The sequence below is a fragment of the Triplophysa rosa genome, linkage group LG10 (genome assembly GCF_024868665.1).
Source record: "Triplophysa rosa linkage group LG10, Trosa_1v2, whole genome shotgun sequence".
Classification (NCBI taxonomy): Eukaryota; Metazoa; Chordata; class Actinopteri; order Cypriniformes; family Nemacheilidae; genus Triplophysa; species Triplophysa rosa.
The window spans coordinates 15,597,719-15,624,808 of NC_079899.1; the positions used below are offsets into that span (position 1 = coordinate 15,597,719).

Genomic DNA, 27,090 nt, shown 5'->3' on the forward strand with positions numbered 1-27,090 from the left:
TGATAGTTCTCACACGAGAGCCAATGATCTGCAAACCTCGCTCTGAATGGGCCCATATTTCCACGGTACAGCCAAATGATGATGCAACTAACTTGACACATAACCTGCCTAAAAGCAAAACAGTCACACTACAGTCTTATAACAAACTATAAGTTATAACAAGCAAGTCATAAACTATGTGCACCTATGAAATTTGTAAATAAAAGTAATCTGACATACATGAGAATAGGGAAGTCTTTTTTCCAGAACCGGCTGTTGAAAAACAAGCAACGTTTAGTTATCTTGTGCCCATGTCACAAGGTGAAACCTCTTCAAGAGCGATAAGGTAGATATTCATCACACAACTTTCCAGTCATGCTAAGCAGATCTGGAGATGTGTAAAACTTGTTCATTTGCATTCTGTAATGAAGCTTTGCTTCCAAAAGCCATTGAGAGAGCTGCACTGTCAGGTTCAGGTTCAGCAATTTAAATTTGGCTGCCTACGGCAATCAAAATAAAAACAAATATTTACACCATTACTCTGTGGTCTGTGTGTGTGTGTGTGTGTGTGTGTGTGTGTTAGTCTTCTGTAGATCAAATAAAAATTTTTAACATTATTTTTACCTTGATTGGATGGAGGGAAAGGTGTGTCCCCGTAAACCACCAAAAAGTCACATTGACCTCAGAAACCACATATGCCTGTATGTGTGTGTGTGTGTGTGTGTGTGTGTGTGTGTGTGTGTGTGTGTGTGTGTGTGTGTGTGTGTGCGTGTGTGTGTGTGCGTGTGTAAGACTGGGGGATTGGATGCTGACTGAATCTCTCCACCGTTAGATGGACAGAGTAACATTGAGAGAGGTCCACACACACAAAAAAGGGAACACTATGTGTTGTGACTCAGTAGCTGCCACAATAAGTTCTGTCTGCTGCAAGCTTTCAAGCGACTGTCCTAAGGACAAGAACAGTAAGATGGAGGGGGAGAAAAGTGTAACATGCGAAAGGCAGCGTGTGCATGTGACTCTTGACTAATACAAACAGACACAACAACAGACTTTAAATGCGACCAACAGTCTTTAGTTAAAGAAAGATGGTGCAGCTTTCTGGCGCAGAGAGATGGTAGAGGAGAACAGAGAAGGCAAGTGGTTTAACATGTGGGTCCTAGGTCTGTTCTGATAAGGCTGTGGGAAAAATGTTACCACAAAGGGAATTAAATCAACTACCATCATCGGAATTATCAGTTTAGATAAACCTGCAGAGCAATTTTATTAAAATTAGTTAAACTGTTCCAACTGTAGCTAGCTGCATACATATCTGAAGGTCACTATTGTGCCCTTAAAGACAAAACTGTTAGCAGCACAGTAATGCAAGAATGTTCAATATGTATAACATGACTGCACATGCACAACAACCACGAGAATCTACATAGTTGTGTAGAGTATGTTTCTGGCTTTTCCATCGAGTGTGCGCACTGAATCAAGTGCCATTCGCGCTTATCTAAACGTCAGCCATAAAGCTAAATGCATTTACTGCCTCTATTAATGCTTTGTTGTGAGGTTTGCTAAAGGCTTATAAATTGTGTGCGTGTACACAAACCCTCATACAATTAGCAATGTGCTAGTTGCTTACACTGGTGGTGTAAAAAGGGCTCATACAGGAAACTCCAACAGAGGTTCAAGTCCTGTTTGACAGGGCAATGATGTCATGTGTGTGTGTACGAGCACATAATGCTTCATTGTCCAAGCACAGGCACCCTGTGAAACCACACAGACACCCCACCTACCCCCCTGCATGCTGGCTGACCTCAATAACAACGCATACTATCTGTCTTTCCATGTCTCCCTTTCTCCACCACCGCGTTCAGTTTGACACTGCCATCTCTCTCTCCGTGCGCACAATCAATCAGTTCAGAGCTGTGCTGCTGACCTGACTAACACACAACTAACCCTTCCCACAAAGCCAGCGCTCTTCCTCTCCCATGATGCTCTTTTGTTTTTGACACATTTAAGAGCTAATCGAGCACAAATGCAGCAGGGTAACAAAGAGCTAGCAAACAAAGCTATGAGTGGTGTGACAGCAGAATTGATGAAGACCGATAAAACGTTCACAGCAGAACAGAAACCTTGCTCTTTCTCGCTCACACACTCACTTACAGCTGACTGTAGTGGAATGTTAAAATTACAACAGGTGAGCGTAAGCTTCAGTGCCTATTTAGTTTTTGTTTACCTGACACACAGTTCATACTTTTTAACAGCTGTGCTCTAAACAATAAATGGCTTGTTCTAGAATGCAGGGTTTTTCCTGCATAGAGAAATTGGAGGCGGCCGCCTCCGTGAAATGTCGTGCCGCCTCAGACTCTCGCCAAAATTATGTGGGGTGTCTTCACAAGAAATGCTGCGTGCATTAATCAGACTGTCATTTGTAACTGCAGTTGCTCCATTACGCCACAGTGGCGGCGCTGTTTCGTTATCAGCACACTGAGGCACTAAAAAGAGCTGCAGAACAAGAGCTAGCTGTGTTTCACGGCTGTTTGTTTTGCATCCAAGTACGTTTCATTTCTTGAAATTTCTTAAAATAACATGACGTACATCATTGTAATGTCTTTAGCTGTGCAGTTGGATCGTTGAATCAGCGTATACTGTACACAGCGAGTTCGCACATTGCGTACAGAACGGCTCGCACACTAATGACTCATTTGAACCGATTCATTTAAACTATTGAACTTTTAAGTCACTAGCGAATATAAAGAGATCATTGAATAATTTAAAGTGAACCACAGAGAACGCAAGATGTGAATGAGCTTTGATCATTTAGTAAGACTGTTTCATTCAGTTGGCTATTGTGGGCTGAAAAGTTAGTTGAAAATGATAAAAAAAAAGCTTTATTTGATTTAAAAAAAAATCTGTTTGGTTGAATAAAATTAATGTTTTATATAACTTAATAATTGACCTTTTCATCTAATTTTATTAGAACTTTTAATATGTCGAAGTCACTTTGGTTAAGCCACTTAAAGGTACGGTAGGACTGTGTGTGTGTGTGTGTGTGTGTTCATGTTTGTATATCCCGGTGGGGACCTAAACCTGAATACACACCAACACATGGGGACTCGTGTCACCGTGGGGACCAAAATTGAGGTCCCCAGTGGCAAAAAAGCTAATAAATTGTACAGAACAATATTTTTTACAAATCTAAAAATGCAAAAAGTGTTCTATGATCTTTAGGTTTAGGGATAGGGTTAGGGATAGGGGATAGAATATACAGTTTGTACAGTATAAAAACATTACGCCTATGGACTGTCCCCACGGGGATAGTCAACCAAAGCCTGTGTGTGTGTGTGTGTGTGCGTGCGTGCGTGCGTGCATGCGTGTGTGCGTGCGTGCAAGATCAGGATGGCACCACCTCCGCCTCATTTTGAGCCAGGAAAAACTCTGAGAATGTTTGTTTCATTCCTGAACGTCCTGAATGTTTTTTCTGAAATTCAAAAAGCTAAAAAAAAGATTTTTTTTCACTACTGTTTATGCATATTCAGAGGAATTAGGGACTTGCAGCCAAGAGCCAGGCGGGAACAGAATGGAGGGGGTCTCGAAACGTTTTTACAGTTAAAACTACTTAAAATTGACATTTACATGTAACATTTATTCATTTATTCAGACACTTTTATGTGACAAAATGTCAAATGCTCTCTCATTTGTCTAAGAGCCAACCATAATTATAATCAAAAATATGTTTACACGTAGGCCTGGAGTTAAGAGTTAAACCACAAAAAAAATTGAGCTGACACATATGTACAGTCAAACAATTAACAAAAAAACACAAGACTGCGTACAAGACTGTTATCTTGCTTGAATGACCTCTAACAGGAAGAGAAATGAGATGCATTCCTTTTTTTAACAAGAAAGCGAGAACAATGATGAAACAGGAACTAGAGATGTTATAAACGAAGAACACTGTCAGAATGGAATGAGTCCGATATCACTTACTGTTGGTAAAAGACACAGACAACTAACCTACTTATTACGCAATCACATCTGTGTGCTCCCCTGTGGCCTGGCGCACTGTACGCTCTGATAGGCCCTCTATTAACTAATGCTCAAAACAGACAGAAAAATAAAAACGTTTGGTTTGGAAATAGGGCTGTCACGATTATTAAATAATCGTCTCATCGCGATTGTTTGACCTCATCGCGATGATTTCGGATCATCGCAATTATCGCACATCTCTATAGAAGACACTAGGGGGAGCTGTAGTGCATCTGCATATTGCATATTTTAGTGTATATATTGTTACTAAAGCATGGTAATACTTGTAAAATGTACCACCACAACACAATCACTTAAAAAAAACTAAAACATATACAAATTACCTGCAGTACAATTTAATATTATTTAAGCAAATCTCAGTGTGAAAACCAGTCTACCAAAATTTCATTAACACGCAAGTAAAATTTTACTGTAGTCTTACAAGTGAGAAAAAAACAGACTAGAAGCTTTTCTATGACTGATAGTATTTTAATGTTGGCTTCAATTCACACCTTATCAATTTACTTCATTTACAATTTGGTGGTTGTATTATTGACAGGTAAAAGCCTAAAACTTAAATATATGATGACCCAATTTTTTCCGATGTATTTCCAAGAAAAAACACAGTCTTGTATTCAGAACAATATGGTCGTTTCAATCGCTGAATCAAAAATTAATGAGAATTAAATGTGAAAGCCCTAAAACAGACAATTAATCGCCATAATTTATTAGACAATTAATCGTCAATCAAATTTCATAATCGTGACAGCCCTATTTGGAAACACACATTTCCAAATAGGGCGTTGAATTTCGTTGCAGGTTTTAAACTTGCCGCTGAGAGCGAATCAAAGGTGAAGAGTTGAAATCGCAGAGTGCGACAGTCAAACCGAACCACCTCCGGCAGAGACCACAGTCTACACAGATCAATTCAAGAACCATTTTCCAGCCAGCAAAAAAAACAACAACAGTAATCATAATTACGACCAATTACGGCATTTAAAGAGATATAACAAACATTAGCAGGATTCAAGCACTTAATGAATGTGTTGATGAGCACATGGAGGAATACCGCTGTCTGATTTAGCCAAACAATGCCTCTGTTACTCAATTAGAGAGAGGAACGCAACGCTTTTCTAAACATCAAGGAAAACGGTTAAATAGAAACAAAGAAACGCAGAGTCTCCAAGCTGCTGATGGCGAAAACAGAGGGCAAAAAAAACTGCACGAAAACAGGACTGCGAAGGGGTGTGGAGATATTTCAGGCAGTTGTGGAATGTGAAGGGTGAGGCCCTTCCCCCTCTCTAAAGAGAGAGAGAGGATAAACACTAGCTTGTTCCTGGACAGATTCTCCTGACCACACTAAAACTACTAAAACACAGTAAACTACACACACACCCACCCTGCCTTGCTCCATAAAAGCATGACTTCTGGATATGCTTTGCTTTTTGTTGAGAGGCTGCATTTTGTTACATATGAAAAGCGCTCCACCCCTTCCAAAAACACTGAATTTAGCCTCTTCCTGTGCGAGCTAGCCCATGAAAGCCTCGCTGTTCTCCTCCAGGGAGCCCGTGAGTGTGTGTCATGGTGTTTGGGGAGTCGTGACTGATTCTGAATCATTGCATCAGCTTACATCTATGCACTCCCAGCTACAGCGGCTGTTTTGACCTGGCCTAACAAAAAGTGTGCATCCATGCTGAACGAACGAACGTCGCAACCGTTTCATTAACTTAGCAGCCACCTAAAAAAAAGCCTTCACTTTGAGTGGAAAAGTTGTTGAAGGGCGTGTTTTAGTGTCTGTGTGGCATCAGGCGGACAGCAGAGCTGGCAGGGTAGAGTCTGATAAGGAACCCCTGCTCGTGGGAGAGAGACCCCCTGATAACAGGGCACAACCTGACACATACTGACATGACTTTATCAGGGGCCACACGAGGGCCGGACCAAGGGCCATTATGCACGCACACACCCCACAACGCCACTGGAGGAATAGGGAGAGAGAAAATGAGCGAGACTTCTCCATTCCCTGTGCTAACCCTGTCAACCTCTTCCTGCTATCCAATTTATCACCACCCAGCAGGACACAGAAAAAGAGAGCGAAACAAAGATAGAGGGAATAAAATGATCTCTGCACACACTACACTGAATCCTGGCTCGAGCCAGGTACCTGAGCTAATGGATCTAGCTAGCTAATTAAACTAGATGCGGTAAGATCCAACCTCACATCAACCTCAAACGCTGAGAAAACTGCTAGACTTTTATCACAACTGAAGATAACACGGAGTGACTGTAGATTCTGAACCACCGTATACAAAGCAGATCTTGCACAATTGCAAGATCTCTGCTTAAAACTATGTAAGGCATCCGCTTGTTACGTCGTGATGTAAGGAACACCAATATGAGGTCCTCCACTCGTTTTTAACTGAGACTAACGTCGCACATCTAAGCTATGCTTTTATAAACTTGGTGTACATTTTACTCTCAGGTTGACGGCATCCTTAACACCAATATTTCAACGGTCATAACAACGGTGTAACAAAGGTTAGAATCATGATTTTGCAGTACTTTTATAGAGCACCAAGTGCAGATTAGTATTGTTTGTTGTTCGCATTGGTACCTGATAAAGCGCTTAGACCCAGTAGCAGCGACGTGTGACATCAAACTTAACAATCTGCTGGTCAATACTGCAACAAACCCCAGTATCAAGCTTATTGAAAAATAAAAGGACAGTAAAAGTTAAATTGAAACTTTATTAAATAATGTGTGAAGGAAAAAAATTATTCAACAAAAAAAAATGAAGTAATAAACATTATATAAACTGTCTACACATAATAAGTTACAATCCTGTGACAATGAGAAATCAAGATCTTTATCCTTGACTTCCCTCCATTTTTGAGGCCATTTCTGAATCTACATGCCTGCCTTAAGCTCCAGCACTTAAGCTCCAGCTCTCCATACACCCGCAGGGTCACCTCACAACACACAGTGAGTGAGTGAGTGAGTGAGTGAGTGAGTGAGCATCAACAATGGCTAAGAGAAATCAGACACCCCACCTTTAAGTCTTGGGCTTATTTACATATTGAATGCCTCAAAACATTAACAAAACACTGAATGATTAACAAAACACCCAAGATAATCAAATCTGTGTAAACTTTCCAATCTCTGCTTAAAACAGCAACACAACATGGTGGAACTTTTCAGTTGACCTGTAACATACCTTGCCCTCATTAACCTGTAACAGCACAGATCAAAAAGTAGAAGCCTGATCTTAAATCAGTGCAATACCCACAACTACAGTAGCATGGATGGAGAGCGTTTTTTCAAAACCAATGGGTAAAATCCTGTGTACAACTGGCAAGAAATGAACAGAAATGATAATTTACCCTAGTATGGATTCCAGCGTTGTCAATAGATAGTGTACATTATCAGTTTTCATTTATCTTTAGCAATTCTGTCGCTGATCATTACGGCCATTTAAAACCCCATATCGGTCAACCAATTCCTAGAACAGCAGATCTTGCAAAGCAGAGGTCAGAAAAGATAGCAGACAGACACAGTGCATAACTGAACAAATTTTCCCCTCCAAGCATTACGTCTGAGTATTTACCATTACAAATACACAACTGGCCCACATTATCCTGAGCTGCTCATTTGCATAGTAATATCAGTATGCAAATTCATCTGAGCACAGCAGAGATTTACACTTGGCTCAATCCGCGTGTGATTTTAAAAATCTCAAGAGTAAAAATGAAGAATGGCGTCCTCAGATCTTTGAACTCAGCTAATTTTTGAGCAGATTGAGGAAAACAGATTACAGTGAAAGAGGAACAAAGTGCAGGTAAACAGAGGGGAATCAAACAACACATGTCAGCTGTATTACTGCAGGACAAACTAAGACCTCACTGTTTGGTGTCAAAGTAGGCAGCTTCATGAGACATTTCTCACTGAACCGTTTACCAAGGGACCAAGACGCCAACTTTTAAACAAAACAGGCCATTCATGGATGTAGTAAAAAGCACTACTGTAAATAAGTAAGTCTACGATTGAAGTGTGAATAAACTGCAAAAACTTGTCATCTATGATTCAAACAGGTATAGACACAATGGGTCTCATTCACTAATAATTGCGTAGATTTTTCGTATTTATACGCACATTTGAACCTCCCACGAAAACTTTGCGCCTAATTCACAACACGTGCGTACGCACATGAATTTGTTCTTAACCTAGTCCTAATGTTAGAGAATTTGGAGCAGTCTAAATGAGCGCGTGCACAAGTTTATCCATTTGCATAAAAAACACCCAGTCCGTCTCCATTTTAGGCTTTTCCGCCTAACCTTTCCTTTACCACCAGTCATCACTTAAGTCAAAGCTACTCCAGGCAACCCCATGTGACGCTGTCTACAGACGCGCTCCAGCAAGTAATTCCAAGTGCACAGTCCTCAAAGTCAGTTCATACACAATAAAACACCTTTTATACAGACACGCAGTTTAAAGAGTTCACGTTAGCCGGCTGTAAAAGCGCTGTTACTCAGAGAAACATCGCAGCTTGAGCTATAGTCTAATGCAGATTTTCTTATTCTTTCACTGTATATGATGAAATAATTTTTAAATTGAATATACATATGCGTAATTATATATATATATATATAAATTTAAATATATAACTATTATCCTAAAATGAAACATGCATTTTGTCATCGAGAGAAAGAGAGGGCGAGAGAGAAGGATAGAAAGAGACTGGTGATTTTTGCGTATGTGTGCTTTCAACTGTTCCTATCTTTTCTCTTACAGTTAGAATAAATTTTAGTACGAAAGTTTTAGTGAATCATGATTTGTTTGTGAAAGCGTTCGTACGCAGGTTTCACGCACAAATTTGTGCGTACGCATGCTTAGTGAATGAGACCCATTGGATGGACACAACTGATGTTTACTATCCTAATAGTTAAAGGGATAGTTCACCCAAAAACAAAAAATCTGTCACCATTTACTCGCCCTCAAGTTGTTCCAAACCTGTATAAATATCTATGTTCTGATGAACACAAAGAAAGATATTTGGAAAAATGTTAGCAGTTTTAAGTTCTTGGACATTATTGACTACCAAAGTAGAAAAAAATGTTTTTGAAGCATTTAGGAAAGCAAACAGTTCTGGGGCACCTTTGACTACCATTTAAAATGTCCCTACAAGCATGTGAGATAGCTAGACCAATGCTAAAAAATCAAAAATGTGCTATATGTGCCTGTGTCGGTATGTAGAGATGTCATCAGTCAAACCAAACTGGTTTATCTGGTGACGCACAGGGCGATTTTGCAACACGCCGAGAGAATAACAGCGCAAACAAAGCTACTATTTTGCTGCAAATTTTGTGGCCGCTCGTCTCTCTTTGTTACAGGACAAACACAGCCGCGTGCTCGCAACACTAAGGTTATTTGTGCGGTTGACGAAACTGTAGCACAGTCAAATGCCGTGTGTGCTGGAATTTAAAACCCACCCAGATCAGACAAATCCTTACAGTAAACTACACAAGCTCCTGGCACAAAAGAACCGCGGAGAGAAACGTGCGATGATGCAGAGATACACAAGCAGTAACGGGAGAGAACCCCGCCACCAAACCACAAGCTTTCCAAGCGAGCCCTTTTTCATTTTGCCCCTCTCGTCTGTCTAATCCATTTTTTCCCCTGGGAGGCATTTACGCATCAAAACTCAACTGCACGCCTCAAAAATCTTAATCTGCAAACAAACAGCTAATTGTTCAGATAAATCTCATTGTGTTCAGTAATTTACATGTATACAACGACGCTTTGTTTCATGAATAAATACACATTTATGTAAAAGTTCGCAGTAGAAATACAAGTTTTAAGTTTTTGCGCGTGCGGCTAACGTTACTCGGTCCTGCTAACGTCACACACAAACGCAAAAAAGTTAGAAAACCGTTCAAACTATATATAACGGCTCGTTTATGACTCATCTTATTCAAAGTTATCAAACAAATAAAAACAGACTCGGATCAAAGTTGTTGAGTTAAAATGTGATGGTGAAACAGTGAATTTGAGCATATATGAGTTTAAAAAAGTTGTCGCTGTTTAGCAGACTGCTAATGGCGCTAGCGTCCCAGACACACTAGGTGAAGAAAAACTTTTACAAATGTAACTTACACCGACTGAAGATTTAATGCAAATAAACCCTTCGAAAAGACGTTTACGGTTAAAGACTAACTTAAATCAGTTCTGCGAGCCCACTTCTCTTAGAACTGAGAGTTTGCAAAGTTGTGAAACGCCACACACATGGTTCCCAAACACATAAGTTAAGTTACACTCTTGGTTTAGGTTAAAACACACAAGTACCTTCGTCCAGGAGTCTTTCCAGGTGCGTGAAGATGCCGCACAGGTTCGGTAAACTCGTCATGAGCTTCTTCTCGTTCAGTAACTGCATGAGATAGTCGGGACTCGGCCTCGGTCTCTCCTTCACCTCCATCTCCCCGACCATCATCTTTACAAGCAAACCCTCACAATCCTTCCACGAGAAAAAGAAAAAAAAGAAAACACAAAAGAAAAAAATAACGGTGCAGATCAAATCCCTCGTGCCCCCTCCACGCTGCGGAGACCCTCTCCGGATATAACGGCTGATTTAAGGAGCTGTTGATTTAGCGCGGAGAGGAAGAAACACAAACCCTTCGGTCTCTTTCTTTTTCTCCCTTCGCTAGAGTCGCTCGATGTGGACTCGTCGGGTACTGTTCACTGTACTGAACTCGCGTTCACGCTCCTGACTGCCACCCGTGCACGCCTGCTCTGAATCCTCTGAAAGTTCCCGACCCACGAGAAGCTCATTGGCTGTCTGTGAGTAAAAGGGCCGGACTGTGAGCGAGGGTTTGCTAATCAGAACGGAGTTTTTTGGAGGCGGGGCTAGCGCTTAACTAAACGAATCGGAGCTTGAGATGATGGACAGAGATCAGAGCCAATGAAATACATCCTCATGAACGCTGGGAGTCATCGGCAGGGTTGACATATGTGAAACGCTGTGACAACGTGAAAACAATGTCAGGATTGTGTGATTTGACAGGGTTTGAGGTTTTATGCAGTTACACCTTTAATTAAATGCATATATGTATGTTTCGATCTGACGTCTATACGTATATAATCTAATAAACATGATGCCATTCAATTTAAAATGTTCCTTTTATAAAATACAGCAAAATAAGCAAACGAATCACATGACACGAATATGATTCTGTGTAGATATACTAAAATCAATTAAATCAAATTAAAACTTTATCTTAACATAAAATGAGTTACAACTTTTAAGGTATGTTAAACATAAAATGGTTTTGTGCTCAAAACCAAATTAATAAGCACATTAATATGTTTAGTTTTACTATAATTCTATCATTCTAAAACAATGTTTTTTGTTTTGTTTCCTTCCCTGAACATTTAATTTAATTTAACTTAGCTTAGAATGACAAAGGAATTAATTGGATGGATATAAGTTTAGATTCCAATCACATATTCACATTCATTGATATGCGAGACACATTGGCAGACAGTGTCTGTATCAGCACTGTTAAGAGGCGCTTGTGACTGCAGGCTAAGCTGACCCTCTCCAGATCCTCTGTTATCCATGTAGGAGATAACTTGACACATTCCTCCAGCTGGTGACAACTCACAGCAGCCAATAATGTCAGATATTGTCTATCAGAAAAGGAAATGCAGTGTCTAGAGTGTGACCTTTCACTATACCGGAGTTCACCTGAACCAGTGAAAATCTCAAACACATGTAGGGGATCTAGGCTGGTAGCTAAACCCCTGAGGATGTGATCAATGTCCTGATAAGTTACAGACTTCCCCTAATGCCATTGTACCTTAGGGAAAGACACTTAATACCAGGTTGCTCTAGGAGTGCTTGGGGCCAGTGTGCACTGTCAGTGTACTTGTTTCAGTGCAGGAGAAAAACAGAAATGTCATAGAAGCTTTTGATGAAAATATAAGAGCTGTGATTCGATATATTCAGCTGAGATTACTAAAATGGGCGAAGATCAATGGATTTAACCTAAAAAGAATAGAGAGTATGGCTTAAGTCACAATTTGGCTGGTTGTCATAGCCTACCCCTGCTGCAGTAATATAATATGTATAGTTCATATATACGTATATAGGCTATAAATACCATTTCTTTCGATTGTTTTTATCTCAGCATTTGATAAGGATCCTCAGTCATTACTAATGCAGGCATATGCTTAGTTAACAAATAAACCATAATGGTGTGACAGCAAAAATTCTGAAAAAAAATTAACAATGAAGATAAATCTCTCTTATGCTATTTTATAATATAAATATAAATAATATAAAATAAAACATTATAGTTCACTTCAAAATTTGCCCAATTCACTTTCCATAGTAATTTTTATTCCTACTCTGGAAAACCAATGGTGGCAAATTTTGAAGTGAACTACTCCTTAAACAGTATTTTTTCTAAATTTTTGCTGTTACACACATGTTCGGCATATTTGTAAACTACCCATATTTACTGTATTTTTACTTTGCTGGTCATATGCACTTGTCTAGATCTGTGTGTTGTTGAGTGTGTGCAAGTGTCTAGGTGTTTCTCCGAGAAATTAATCCCCACCCAACCCCTGTATTTTCCTCCTCTATTAATAACATGGTTTCTTTCTACAATTAATCCAATTAACGGCACTTGAATATGAAATCAGGTGGTTGTGAAGCAGCAGGGAGTAGAGTCAGGAGGGAGATGGCCTCCTCCCCCAGAAGGTGCATCACTCAGTATGTTACGGTCAACCCTGTGAGCTGATTAGAAAAGCAGTAGGTGGCACGACTGCGTTTGGAACGCAATAACACGAGATGCCTCAAAGCAAGCTTGCTTTTTGCTATTTAGTCTAAGAACAGCTGGAAGCTTTGAGTGTGAACATGAACAAAATAAAAGAGATTATGTGTGGGTGCGGGAAAACTGCTGTAAGTGAAATCTGGGTCAATTGTAAGAAAGACATCACAGGTTGTTGAGCTGGGTCAAACAGTGGCACATTCTCAGTCAATGCGCGAGTGCTTTGAAAACGGCAAGGGAGGGTCATTGATAGTGGAAACAAGAAATCGCTTTCTCTCCCTTTCTTGTATGTGTTGGTCAGATGGTGGGTGTTATGTGCTGGATTAGGGTGTTGACAGCAGTGATGAATCCTGTTCTGTTCATCCAGTCCGCAGTGCAGTAATCTGAACGTAGGCCAAAGAGCTGTGGGCCCCAACGTCACTCATGGCTCTAGTGCTCCCCAGGGGTCTGCTGTGAAGATTACAGTAAAACGCACACTGCTTCATCACTCATTCGGGTCCTCCCTCAGGGTCCAACGGCCTTTGCGCCACGTGGAGGATGGCAGACTTAACTCCTGTCAAAGTAAGGGAGGAATCGGCATTGGAAGGCTTTACATTTGTTCGGGAAATCTGACCTTTTAATATTGTGTATATACACTCACCTAAAGGATTATTAGGAACACCATACTAATACGGTGTTTGACCCCCTTTCGCCTTCAGAACTGCCTTAATTCTACGTGGCATTGATTCAACAAGGTGCTGAAAGCATTCTTTAGAAATGTTGGCCCATATTGATAGGATAGCATCTTGCAGTTGATGGAGATTTGTGGGATGCACATCCAGGGCACGAAGCTCCCGTTCCACCACATCCCAAAGATGTTCTATCGGGTTGAGATCTGGTGACTGTGGGGGCCATTCTAGTACAGTGAACTCATTGTCATGTTCAAGAAACCAATTTGAAATGATTCGAGCTTTGTGACATGGTGCATTATCCTGCTGGAAGTAGCCATTAGAGGATGGGTACATGGTGGTCATAAAGGGATGGACATGGTCAGAAACAATGCTCAGGTAGGCCGTGGCATTTAAACGATGCCCAATTGGCACTAAGGGGCCTAAAGTGTGCCAAGAAAACATCCCCCACACCATTACACCACCACCACCAGCCTGCACAGTGGTAACAAGGCATGATGGATCCATGTTCTCATTCTGTTTACGCCAAATTCTGACTCTACCATTTGAATGTCTCAACAGAAATCGAGACTCATCAGACCAGGCAACATTTTTCCAGTCTTCAACTGTCCAATTTTGGTGAGCTCGTGCAAATTGTAGCCTCTTTTTCCTATTTGTAGTGGAGATGAGTGGTACCCGGTGGGGTCTTCTGCTGTTGTAGCCCATCTGCCTCAAGGTTGTGCGTGTTGTGGCTTCACAAATGCTTTGCTGCATACCTCGGTTGTAACGAGTGGTTATTTCAGTCAAAGTTGCTCTTCTATCAGCTTGAATCAGTCGGCCCATTCTCCTCTGACCTCTAGCATCAACAAGGCATTTTCGCCCACAGGACTGCCGCATACTGGATGTTTTTCCCTTTTCACACCATTCTTTGTAAACCCTAGAAATGGTTGTGCGTGAAAATCCCAGTAACTGAGCAGATTGTGAAATACTCAGACCGGCCCGTCTGGCACCAACAACCATGCCACGCTCAAAATTGCTTAAATCACCTTTCTTTCCCATTCTGACATTCAGTTTGGAGTTCAGGAGATTGTCTTGACCAGGACCACACCCCTAAATGCATTGAAGCAACTCCAGTATATATATATATATATATATATATATATATATATATATATATATATAAGATGAAATGTAAAATCACCACCGAAAAATTAGATTTCAATGTTTATAAGTGCTGAGCTGTTGTGTGAATGAAGTTCAACTGGGCCTGGAGTCAAGGCATGTGGAGGGGTCACCTTGCATGAATGACTGTATGGAATGGAATGTGTGTATGAAGTGCGCAAAGAGTGTGTGGAATGTGTGGGTGCATGAACAAAGAAACATGTAGATTTAAAAGTGTACAGATAAAGCAGGGTTGGACCATTAAGCGGCAAATTCACAACTCTGGGTCAATGCAGGCGCATTGTGGTAACAAATAGATTTTGTTGTCAGGGACAAAAACAAACATGCAGAATTGTAGTTTTAAGGGTTCACCCAAAATGAAAATTCTGTCATTTACTCACCCTCAGGTTGTTCCAAACCTGTATACATTTCTTTATTTCAGTAAAGAAAAAATCTCAGTAACCGAACAGATCTCATCCCCCATTTACTGCCATAGTAGGGAAAATAAATACTATGAGAGTTAATGGGGGATGAGATCTGTTTGGTTACAAATTATTCTTCTAAATATATTCCTTTGTGTTTAGCAGAACAGATCGTTTTATACACGTTTGGTACAATCTGAGGGTGAGTAATTGATGACAGAATTTTCATTTTTGGGTGAACTATCCCTTTAAGTACAAGTAAAATCTCATGCAATTGCTGCAAGTGTGGTTTTATTTTGAAGTTTTAGTATGAATAATTCATCAACCTGTTATCATAAACACAACAAAGTGGGTATTTTAAGAAAAAAATATGATACTTTATTGTAAGATGCGAGTCCTCTCCAAAATGACCTATCCTCTTTCTACAGCCCTATGCTTTGGAGATTCGTCATGTGAAAGGCAGGGACAATGTGATAGCTGATGCACTGTCCTGTGCTCCATATATGACGAATAAGTTGTTGACCATTTTTACTCCTGATTTTTTTTGTTGCTTTATTTCTTTAAATGTTTTTTTTTCAGGCTTTAAGAATTTGTTGGATTTGAAATCAAGGAGGTGTGTGAAGATCAAGTGAGTGATAATGGAAATAAGGATTTAGCTTGAACTCTTTTGTGGAAATATTGCATTTAGAAAATTACAAAAATATTGGAGTCTTTTTAGCCTCTCCCTTTTGAAGGGGGGAGGTGTTACGGGTCATTCTTTTTCCCTTTTGGTTCTGTGGTTGTGTTCTGTTTTGACAGGTAAATTGGATACACCTGATATTGATCATTGATTATTTAAGAAGACCTGGATCTTGGTGAAGGCGATGGTTCTTTTGTCGAGCTGGCTGGACCTTTTTGCATTTTCTTTTCAAATTATGTTTGTCCTTTTGTGTTATTTTATTTATTCTCGTTTATTTTGGTTCTTTTTCTTTATGGAACCCCTAATTAAATAAATATTCAATATTTTGTACTTGAACCTCTGTCTTTTGTTGCTTTCCTGACCCGGAATTTACCAGTTTTTCTAAATTTACTTTACAAAAGGATCATATTTTTTATTCTGTGAACTGCTGGCAACATTTAACTTGAATTCCAAATAAAAATATTGTTTTTAAATTGCATGTATTTGCAAAAAATACTGGATAAACTGTTTAAAATGACAAAAAGATGCAATGTTTCAGATCAGTTTTCAGAATACTGCAAAGAAAATGAATATGCATATTTTAAAATTCAGATAATTATATAAAATAGAAGTATATTTTATGGATACGGTTAGTTCATATTCACTTTAAACAACACAATTTGTTAATATGTATTAAGAAGAGTTAATAAAATGTATCATTTTGTGGAATAACCCATGTGTCTTGGCATTGCTGCATAGAAATCTTGATCAAAGGCCAATTTGGATTGAGTTCCTGATTTGTCCAGAGCTTTATCTTTAATTACGTGTAAAATATTTATTTGCATAAAGTAAAAATGGAGACAAACAACATGAAACAGATTAACATGGTGGAAATTTCTGAAGATGCATCTGCCTTCGCCCATTTTATGGCTGTGTTAAACTAATGAAATTCCTCTGTTGTGTGACCATGTTGAATTTCTCTGAATTGCAATTCAGTAAATTCCTTTTCCCATCAATTAGACATCCTGTGGGTCATAGCCAATTTCATTCCAAATTCCAATAAGAAAGAAAGCGTGTTATCAAATTATGACATTTGCCCTGTTATAAACCCTTTAACAAGAATGTAAAATAGCACAAACCGATATGAATTTATTACAACAGACATGGGGAGTCACACACTCACTCAAACCTTATACAGGAACCGTCAAGGTCATAGAATGTGTGTGTGTGTTTAAGTGTATGTGTTTGTTGCCTCATGTTGATTGAAAGGGTATAAGACCACTGGCTGTACATGCATGTGTGTGTAGTGTGTCAAAAAAATGGCAGATGTGTTTGTGTCTGATAAGAGCGTCTGGCTGAGGAAGAGGAGGTGTAAGGATCAGAAAGCAGAGCCCCGCCGATCTGGAGCACCAGAGAGAGGAAGATCTCCCAACCTCCTGCCGAAAAACTATCTGCCTCCCGTGAGCCTTCTTCAAAACACTCCATGCTCTCACACTCCACAAACCAGCGAGGGTTGAGTCCAGCAGCAGTGCTTTAAAAAGACTCAATTTACAAACAAACCAATGCTCAAAGACTGCTGAATAACACAGCTCAATTCTTGGAATGCTTGGAACAAGGCAAAATGTTACAGAATTGAAAGAAAGTGCCTTTAAGGTCAGCGCGATACATTGGCATGACCAACCCACATATTTGTGAGTAAAATCAAATTTTCAGTAATACAAAAAAAATCTAGAGGAGGACTTAATTTGATGCATTTGGAATTGTTTGGATCATAAGAGGGATTCATGACGTCAGCCAAAAACCAAAGATGTTTTAGAGGCGGAGCCAAGTTCTTACATTTTGATTAAAGATGACATTTTTTATTAAATGAAATATTCTCAGTTCAAATGTGCATTAATATAGAGTTTTTTATCACAACCCTGAGTCAATGGAGTTCTCGGTGCAGTTTTTGCAACAATTTTGAAGTAAATAGTTGAGTTGCCTTTAATTCATTGGGGTTGTCTAGTGGTCTGGGGTTCAGAGGTGCAGGTGACACTTGAAGCATGAAGCCATTCCGAAACAAATCTCCATTCTGCTCAGGGCTTCGCACATGCTCAGTTGCCGGCGCTGGGTTTTCGCGTGGCCCCTAGCAGATGCGCTGAACAAGAAGAATAGGTCCCAAAGGGCCATTTATTCCTGCTGCTCCCTTCCCCTTCCCTCCCTCCCCTCTGCACTGTTGCTCCTAACAATCTGGCATTCTTACAATCTAATGTTTTCCCTTCCCTCTGCTCTCACATCAACATCTCTATATATTCCTCTCTCTTTTATATATGCCTTTTAATTCATTGACTCGTTCACCTGAGAGCCAATTAGAGCAGAGCCAAACAGAGCAGGGCAAATCAGAGCAGATGTAAAGGATTTTACTCAGAACATATTTCCTTGTTTACTCACCCTCTTGTCATTTTGAACATGTATGGTTATCTTTCAGAGAAACCTCTTCAACAAAGAGGAACCAAAGGGAATCTTTCCATTTCAAAACTTTTTGAACTATACAATAGCTTTTTTGTGAGGAACAGAATTAAGTTTAAGCAGTTATTTGAAGAAACTCTTTACCTCTGTGATAGCTCTGTGCATTTGAAAAAAAAAGACTTTGACTCTCTTCAGCTCACCATTCAGGCTTCAAGCTGGGACTCCGGGTCTCTTTATTGACCCTGATTGTTGCCGTAAAAGTGATTTGAGGGCAAATCCCTGCTCAATTTCCCCATGTGTCTGTTCACAGCTCTAATTTACAGGCAGTGTGATCAAACCCAGATTGAACTGCGAGTTCAAATGTTGTAGAAAACAGCTTATGGGAATCACCTTTACTAGAAGAGTAAACAACACGAGTCTAGGAGATTTGGAAGAAATTGGAAAAAAGGAAATAGACCAACACAATGTTTCGAACACTACACCTTTCATGTTATTGTAATAATACAGTATTTTAGCATGATTTGCTATGGTCAAAATATACGGCAATTTACAATATGTGACCCTGGACAACAAAACCAGTCTTAAGTAGCACGGGAACATTTTTAGTAATCTCCAAAAATACATTGTAGGGGTAAAAATTACAGATTTTTCTTTTTACCAAAAATCATTAGGATATTAAGTAAAGATCATGTACCATGAAGATATTTTATAAATTTCCTACCGTAAATATATAAAAACTTTCTTTTTGTGAGTGGATGGCCTGCTACAGTGCCTCAGATGAACAACTTCAAAGGTGATTTTCTCAATATTTTGCTTTTTTAGCACCCTCAGATTCCAGCTTTGTAAACCGTTGTTGTTGCGCCAGATAGTGTCCTATCCTAACAAACCATATATCAATAGAAAGCTTATTTCTTCAGCTTTCAGATGATGTAAAAATCTCAATTTCGAAAAATTGACCCTTAAGACTGGTTTTGTCGTCCAGGGCTATTCAACAGAGCCCCTCTAAAAGTCTGAAGGAGGAACGGCGATATCTTACAATTGAAACAGGTGACCTGGCAGTTTTAATCTGGTTGTAAAAGCTTCACGTGAGAAACTTGTAAGCGTGTTACGTGCTATAAAATCTTTATTAGACAAAAGAAATAACTCTCTCACACTCCCAGTGTCTGATTTCACAGGTAGGAAAAGACAGAGACCGTTAAGGATAAGAGAATCCTCCCAACTGAGTGTATGTGCATGTGCAGTGATAAATGAGTGTTTCATTCAGCCATTGTGTCCTGGCACACAGCCTCCAGCTCATACAGGTTCACGGCTTTCAAAAGCACATAATGTTGCTATCTGAATAGTCATGTGTTATTTCTGAATGTTATTCTGCACTCTGTATGTCCCTTCGAGTATGTGCTGTATCCAAGTCTGAATGTAAGTATGTTGGAATGAATAAAAAGCATAATCATAAATGTCGATATTCATCAAAAAAAGCCTGAAAAGAAACAGATTCATACTTTATAAGTAAAACTGCAGATCCATTTTGGCAAAGATGCTTTAATCTCTTCATGACAGAAGAGGCAGTCGAATAAAATAATGAAGCAATCAATGTTGCCTTCTGGCAGGGATGTTTCACCGCAGCCAAACAAAGATTTATAAGCCGAAACACTCAGATATAAAATCGAATATCTAACAAAGAGTTGACCTGAAGAGACAGAGATGATATGCAGGATAAGAAACCAGATGAATGATCTAAAGTGTAGATTTAAAGAAATAGTTCACCCCAAAATAAAAACATTCTGTCATCATTTACTCAGCCTCTTGTCATTTCAAACCTGTTTGATTTTCTTTTTTCTGCAGAACACCAAGGAAGATATTTTGAAGAATGCTGGTAACCGAACAACGGCGGTAACCATTCACTTCTATTGTATATGGATACAAAACCAATGCGGTTGTCCATTTAGCAACATTCCTCAAAATATATTTTTTTGTGTTCTGCAGAAGAAGAAAAAAGTCATACAGGTTTGAAATGACAAGAGAGTAAGTAAATGATGACAGAATTTTCATTTTTGGGCAAACTATCTCTTTAATTTTATGAAATGTTCTGTTGCCACAGACATATATTTTATACAGCTGCTGCCCCCTTAGCGCTGTGCATAAGCAAGGTATACCTCTTTAAAACATAATGATCACCTCTTATTTTAGTTATTTCTGAAAAGAGGGGACACTGGAGGTAAGTGAGATGAAGAAAATTATTCTTTATTTCAGGAAACACAGCTACATCGGATCTGTGACCTCGAAAATCTGAATTAAATGTCTGACTGGTCACCCAGAAAAGAAATGAAGATTTTGACACAATATAAAATTTAAATATGGCTAAAACATTGTAATCAGATCAATACGACTGTTTAATAAAATTGGTATGGTCTAAGAATGAAGATGAAATACAGGTTAGAGAGAGCTTTATTGACCTCTAAATTCTTTCTCTATAGTTTGTGCACAGAAAGCCACGTTTGCATCTCATCCGATACAAACTGCAGCGGTGCGCTCCAACACCCCGGGACACGTTCCACTGAAAATCGGCTGTATTATGAGTTTAATAAAGTCTTAAATTAAGATTGTGTTATAATGTGAATGCGATTACATGGTTATATGAGCGTGTGAATAGGCGGGTATTCTCAGGTCTTATTAGTTGAGGAGGAAGGATTCATAGGTGGGCACCATGTATTTGATGTTTATGAAGGCGTCCTCACCCCCATAGCGTTCAAAAACCTCTAGGGTCTCTTGGATCAGGTCTCCAATGTTCTCTCTCTTCTGTTGACTGTAGTCAATCCCATCACCTGAGTTTTCTGCACACAACACACACAAGCAGAGGCAGAAACGATTTGTGAATGCATTAAATTAGCATATTACTGAGACTGTAATACAAAGAGCACATTAAGGAACAGATGTGTCAGAGTGCTTCATTATGGAGCTCTGATTCCTGTCATGTGGCCTGACTCTGATCACTATATCATCAGCACTCCAGTGATTTTATAAAGTTGTAAAGGTTTAAAAGCTTTTAACAACCATCCCTAATAAAGTGTGTTATAGTGTTGGCACGCACACACATACGCGAGGATTTTTTGCTGAATGGTGCAGTTCTGAAAACTGTTAAATGTTCCAGAAGGAATGTGTGTTACTATGATAGACTGAACAAATCCAGAATCATTCAGCAGGCGAAGAATGTGTGTGGGTCAGGTTTGTGCTGACGCTGAGAGGACCAGATGTCCCGCTAAGATGGTAAACATGAAATCAGATTGAGAGGATCAGTCTCCATAAGAATAAAAACACAAAACTAACTTGATAAATAAATAATGTCTAAATGAAAACCTACACGTGCAAATGGTTTTTGGTGAGTTCGATGGAATAGAAAGTTGTAAGGGTTTGTAAGTGCATCTGAAACTGTTCTTATTATTTAGTAAACTCATAAACTGTCAAAATAATGTTTCGCTTAAATAATAATAATGTTTCTTTGGGGGTTAGGACAGGGGTAGTGCACAGTAAATATTATCCCAGTACAAAAAGATGATGGCTTGTGCTCACTAAAGTGTGTGTACATGTCTGTGTTAGTCTGACATTAGAGAAACCCATCCATCACACAGTAACCTACATCAAACAAACAAATCAATACATCCACACTCCTTCACCATCACTACCAAACAAACATACACACCAATACACACAAACGATTTCCTAACCTGACACACACACTCTCTGAAGAGGAAGAAAGATTCTGTAGAACCTTCATTCTGAGGTCACACGCCCAATTAGACCTGCAAGGAAGTTTGTACACACACACCTCTCTCTCTCTCTCTCTCTCTCTCTCCCTCTGTCAGTCATTAAATGAAAGGATGACAGGCAGATGAAAAGAAAGCAGTTAAGTACAGGAGTCTCTGTCTCTTCTAGCATATGTGAATGAGTGTTGTTGCTTTTCAGTCTATTTAAATGGATAGTTCACCCAAACATGGAAATTCTGTCATCATTGACCCTCTTGTCATTTAAAACCTGTTTGACTTTCTTTCTTCAGCAGAACACAAAAGAAGATATTTAGAAAAATGTCGGTAACCGAACAACGGCGGTACCCATTGACTTGCATTGGTTTTGTGTCCATACAGAAGTCAGTGGATACCACCATTGTTCTGTTACCAGCATTCTTTAAAATATCTGCTTTTGCGTTCTACAGAAGAATGTAAGTCATACAGGTTTGAAATAATGAGAGGGCGTAAATGATGACAGAATTTTCATTTTTGGGTGAACCATTCCTTTAAACTGTATGTCTTTGTTCTCTCATTTCTGTCATTTGTGCATTTGCCCCACATTTGGGGCTTCACCACTTACATCGTAAACAAAATATTTGTACAAATAAAATAAAATCGTGTGGTAGGACTATTAATATGCTCATTTAGTGGGCAGCCATCTTAGTGAAACCCCTGGGAGGCTATTTTCTGGTCACGGAAGTACTGCTTCTGTCAACTCTTTACACTTTACCTTCATTTGTTGCCATCATCGGTTGAATAAATAGCTATACATAGCTTATTCACATAGTCATTTACAATGGCAATTATTATGAGCTAAATGTAGTAATTATACAGTACATTTATAATGCATATTGGTGGCCACAAAATGAAGGCTGATGAATGCGACCCAAGGGCCATTTGTTGAATCAGTGTGCTCTATAGAGTAAAGACGAATAAGACGTTTGGTTCTAAATTATAAACGAGAGATCCATTGCTACATCTGCTAATACTTTTTTCATCCTTATTATACATTCCCAGACATAAATCAGGAACCCCCTGACACTTTCCACCCCTGCTGTGTCAGCCTTGATCCAGACAGTGATGTAATAGACCACCTTACACCGTATGGACCCCAGACCCCTCATTTTCAGGTGTGACAGACACCGCCTGTTGTGAACCTGTTTGGTTCTATCCCATATTCTTTACAAACATGCTCAAAGGTTTGGGATCGTGGGGAAGCTGTCAATCATACTGCAGGCGTTGCGTCATACACATCAGTACGGCCCTCAAACACAGGAAAATAAAATCAACTCGCTTCATTAATCCTGCCTTCAGGCTTCCTTCTCTCTCTCTTTCTCGGTCAAGATCTTTGTCAATCTATTTACAACGGAGGATACGAATGCAAGAGCGATTTTTAAGGAGAGAGAGAGAGAAGGTGTGGGGTTAAAGCCTGAGCAGAAATATCCTCACCAGAGGGTTAAAAGGAAAAGAGATGTATCGAGAATGCTTTGAAGAGGTAGGAGAGCTTCATTTGCCATCTGTGCATGAACTGCACACAGATATGCTTCTGTTTGGAGTCATGTGGAGACCAGGCACCGATCTGAAGGGTTCAGGGGTAGCGTGAAGTTCAAGCAGGAAGGAGGCAGAAATCTTAGCTTTAACCTCCTGGATAGTGATTGCTTGAAAAAAATATTAGGATAAGATACAAGAGACAATTTTGTGATTGAGATATCACTTATTTTGAAAGCAGAGGAGTATGAACACATAGATAGACTGTAAGAAATCATAAAATCCAAGCACTTTCATTGAATCAAAGTGCACTTATTTGTTGTTAATAATTCTGCCAGGAAACAAAGTTGCGTTTACAAGGTCTCAGGCTGCAATAATTACACCAAAGCAGACTATAAAACTGTTAAATTCTTCTAAAAAACTGTAAAAATGTGATAAATTCGTCCTAGAGTATTACACTCTTATTGGAAGCATGATCAAATTACCCAAATATTTAAAAAATGAAAACACAAGGGGCGAGGCATTTCTACGATTCTATCAACGACAGGCATTTGGTTTTGGCAGAAATCGGCAAAGCATTCTGCCAGAAATACAGGAATAACCAGCTTGCTTAAATTTTGCATAGTTATGGCAATAACTAACTTTGCTCACGTTACATTTTTGTCAGACCATTCAGTTGTTTTTTGTCAATTTAAGCAGAAATATGGATAAGACTTTAACGATTACACCATAATCCAGAATCTGTGGTCAAGAGGTGACATTGTCTACAGGTACGAATGTATCTGTAAAACCATTATCATCAAGTAGTATATAGAAAGAAGATCAGGAAACTGATTTTCTCTCTCTCCTCTGTTCAGAGTGTGAGATGAGGTCCAACAGCTGTGTCTTCCTCTTCAACTCCATTTCCACACCTTTACTCTCACCCCATCTATTCCCTCTATTCTAGTCTCTTCCCATCTAGGCAGACAGGTTGGCGTCGGGAGGGTTGTCACGCCAAAGCAATGTCTACACAAGAAGTGTTTCTCTCCCTACAGCCCTGTTCCAAAACCTAGTCAGCTGCTTTGCCGTCCACTGCCTTCACAGGCAGCTGCGATAATACATTATATTATATACAGTGTATATATAGTGTATGTTTATATCATAGGATATAACACGACTGGTTTATACTTCTATCACAGCAATGCATTCTGGGCTTGCAATAACTATAAAGCTGCAGTAGAATTTGCCCACAAGTTATCTCAAGGGGCATCAAAATTGAGTGGACTACCTTTTAGAAAACCTTTGTGTCCCTACAGTACCTATATGGTCCCCAATAATGCAGCCTTCGCAGGCAGTGCACCGGGTTTTGAAACACAGCTTCTTTTTCTCTCTGGACTCACTCGCAGCTGTGATTCTGCTCTTGGGCAGCAGCTGGAGAACTGACAGATCCTGTGTTTGGGTTTAAACTAGACTGATCCACACAGAATGTTGATATTGGATTACAACACTGCTAAACCACCGGCAGGGTGTAAAGAGAGTACAAACAGTACAACACTGTGAGGCTGTCCATTTTCCTAAAGACCAAGAGAACGCCTGTCCTTGTCGAAATGTCAAAATAAACACGCCAAATTCACTCGACAGCTTGTTACATAATTGGAAAATTCGTAAGTACAACAAAATGAAGAGAAATGGGATGGAAAGGGAATCTAGTGTGTGGTGAATGTCCTCCGTCCTCATTACATTGGGACGGGTGGATCGTCTATCATCACTATACAGCAAACAGTGCCAAGACTACTAAGGTTTAACTAAACTAACAGACACATATCACTGCTGTGCTTCTGAAACCTTGTATCTCCATATTTCTTTGTCATAAAGCATTATTCACCCTTTATGTTTGTCACTGGGTTTTGCAAATTTCTTACTAATATAAAATTTTTAAAAAAGTGTTTGTCAACTTTGACAGCACAGTATTTAATCATTTAAAAAGGGAAATTTGAACCTCTGAGGGTTCAGAAGGACAGAGCCGATATAATAGAGACAGTAAACTCAGATCTCTTTGATACCTTAATTGTTTCTTCTAAAAAGCAATAACATTAATTGGAGCACTTTAAGCCTCTCAGAAGTTTCTCCTGAGACCTTGGTAATTTCACGTCTATTTTGGAATTGATTTCAAGCGTAATTAAATCAACTCAAACATTATAATTCAATAAAGTTATGGACTCAAAGTTAGCTTTATGATCATATACAGTACTTTACTTAATATAAGTAATATAAAATATATAAACATAAGTAACGTTTACTCCAATTTCGGATAAAAAAGAGAAAAGCGAAACAAATAAACTTATTGCAGCAAACTACACACAGAAATTTTACAAAACCAGGAAATCCAGAAATGCAACCTATTCTACAGTTTAGCCTAACCTTCGGACTTTAGCATTAAAGTAAACCAGCATCCATTTTTATGGTTATGTGAAAGTGAAAGGAAGATAGTTTATGTGTCACACAAACATTGGTGTCATCATCACTAGCTCAGCGCTGTATTATCTCTGTGTCATCATTAGCACCTTATTAACAGATCATATGTAGATCACCCCCCCCCCCCCCTCGTACATGCAGTACATGGACACTCTTTTAAACTGCTGTTGTGTCTTACACACCCTTAAACCCAATGAGCTTTTTTTTTACCCATTTTAAACTGCTTCACATTTCTCTACACATTCACAGTGAGAAACAAAGATGTCAAATTAGCAGTTGTCCTATATAATAAGAAATGGAATTCTTTTTTTTCTTAAGTCTCAGTGCTGACTCTCACAGGTCCTGACCTTGAGTGAGCTTTGCTAATGGTGCTGGCATGAATATTCATGTCCAACAGCTTGATGAAATGTACCTTTGCACCGTGAACAGGTGTGCATGTGTGAAAAGCTCATTTACACCTCTTAATGGACATATGGGCATTTGTTCATGTAATGACAGGACTTTGTTATTTGTATAAATTATCAGTTTCTGCATACAGCAAAAGAGCACAACAGTATGCTGTACACATTTGCCAAAGCAATTTAAAAGGCTTTTTTGTCAGTTTGGGTGTTTTCTGGGAATCAGACATGTTGCCATTTTTATTCAAATCTAATATATAGGTACTTCTGTATTTTTCTCATAAAAAAGATTGAAAAACATCAAATTCCTGGTGGACTACACAAGTGGATAATCACAACAAAAAAGTTCAAGCGAACTCCCATGAGACATTGCAAATCGAATCTGCCTCCCCACACATTCATAATATGTATTTATTTGAATTCACATATTTATGAAATGCACATAATATCAGGCGCGTCGCACCCGTGGGGGATGTGGGTGTTTTAACACCCACACTTTTCCCGGTGAGAGGGTTCAACACCCACACTTTTTCTGCAGTTTTTCCGCAGTTTTGCACAAACGCCTTACAGCCGTCGCTCCTCCGTTTCTCTGGCCGCTCTGTGTCTGAGCTCGCTGCGACTGCCTGCTCTCCCCTCCCTCTCAAACATGACACTGGCTTTGAATGTGACCGGCTGATGATTGGCTGTTCTGCCTTAAGTCCCGCCTCTCTTGGTGTGTTAGATTTATCGGTCAGCTCGTGCTGAGGAGGCGGGAACTTATGGTTATCGTTATTTACATCTCCCTTTTCCAGGTACTTTGAATGAGTGTTTATGCTTT

The 27,090-nt window shown here is 39.4% G+C and overlaps 2 protein-coding genes across 6 annotated transcripts in view; both read right to left on the bottom strand.

Moving 5' to 3' along the window:
- qkia (QKI, KH domain containing, RNA binding a) overlaps positions 1 to 10,765 on the bottom strand; it is an 81,612-nt gene extending 70,847 nt beyond the window's left edge. For 2 of the 5 annotated variants that reach the window (XM_057343592.1, XM_057343593.1), the window contains exon 1: positions 10,330 to 10,763. In XM_057343592.1, the coding sequence (XP_057199575.1) occupies positions 10,330 to 10,474 (145 nt within the window). In that variant the 5' untranslated portion in view covers positions 10,475 to 10,763. Of the gene's footprint in view, positions 1 to 10,329 lie in introns of all 5 variants that reach the window. The other 3 variants (XM_057343590.1, XM_057343594.1, XM_057343591.1) reach the window with 3 other exon arrangements.
- A 9,612-nt stretch (positions 10,766 to 20,377) lies between these two features.
- Positions 20,378 to 27,090, bottom strand: part of pacrg (PARK2 co-regulated) — a 102,490-nt gene continuing 95,777 nt past the window's right edge. The window contains exon 5 of the mRNA XM_057344836.1: positions 20,378 to 20,982. Within this exon, the coding sequence (XP_057200819.1) occupies positions 20,822 to 20,982 (161 nt within the window). The 3' untranslated portion in view covers positions 20,378 to 20,821. The remainder of the gene's footprint in view (positions 20,983 to 27,090) is intronic.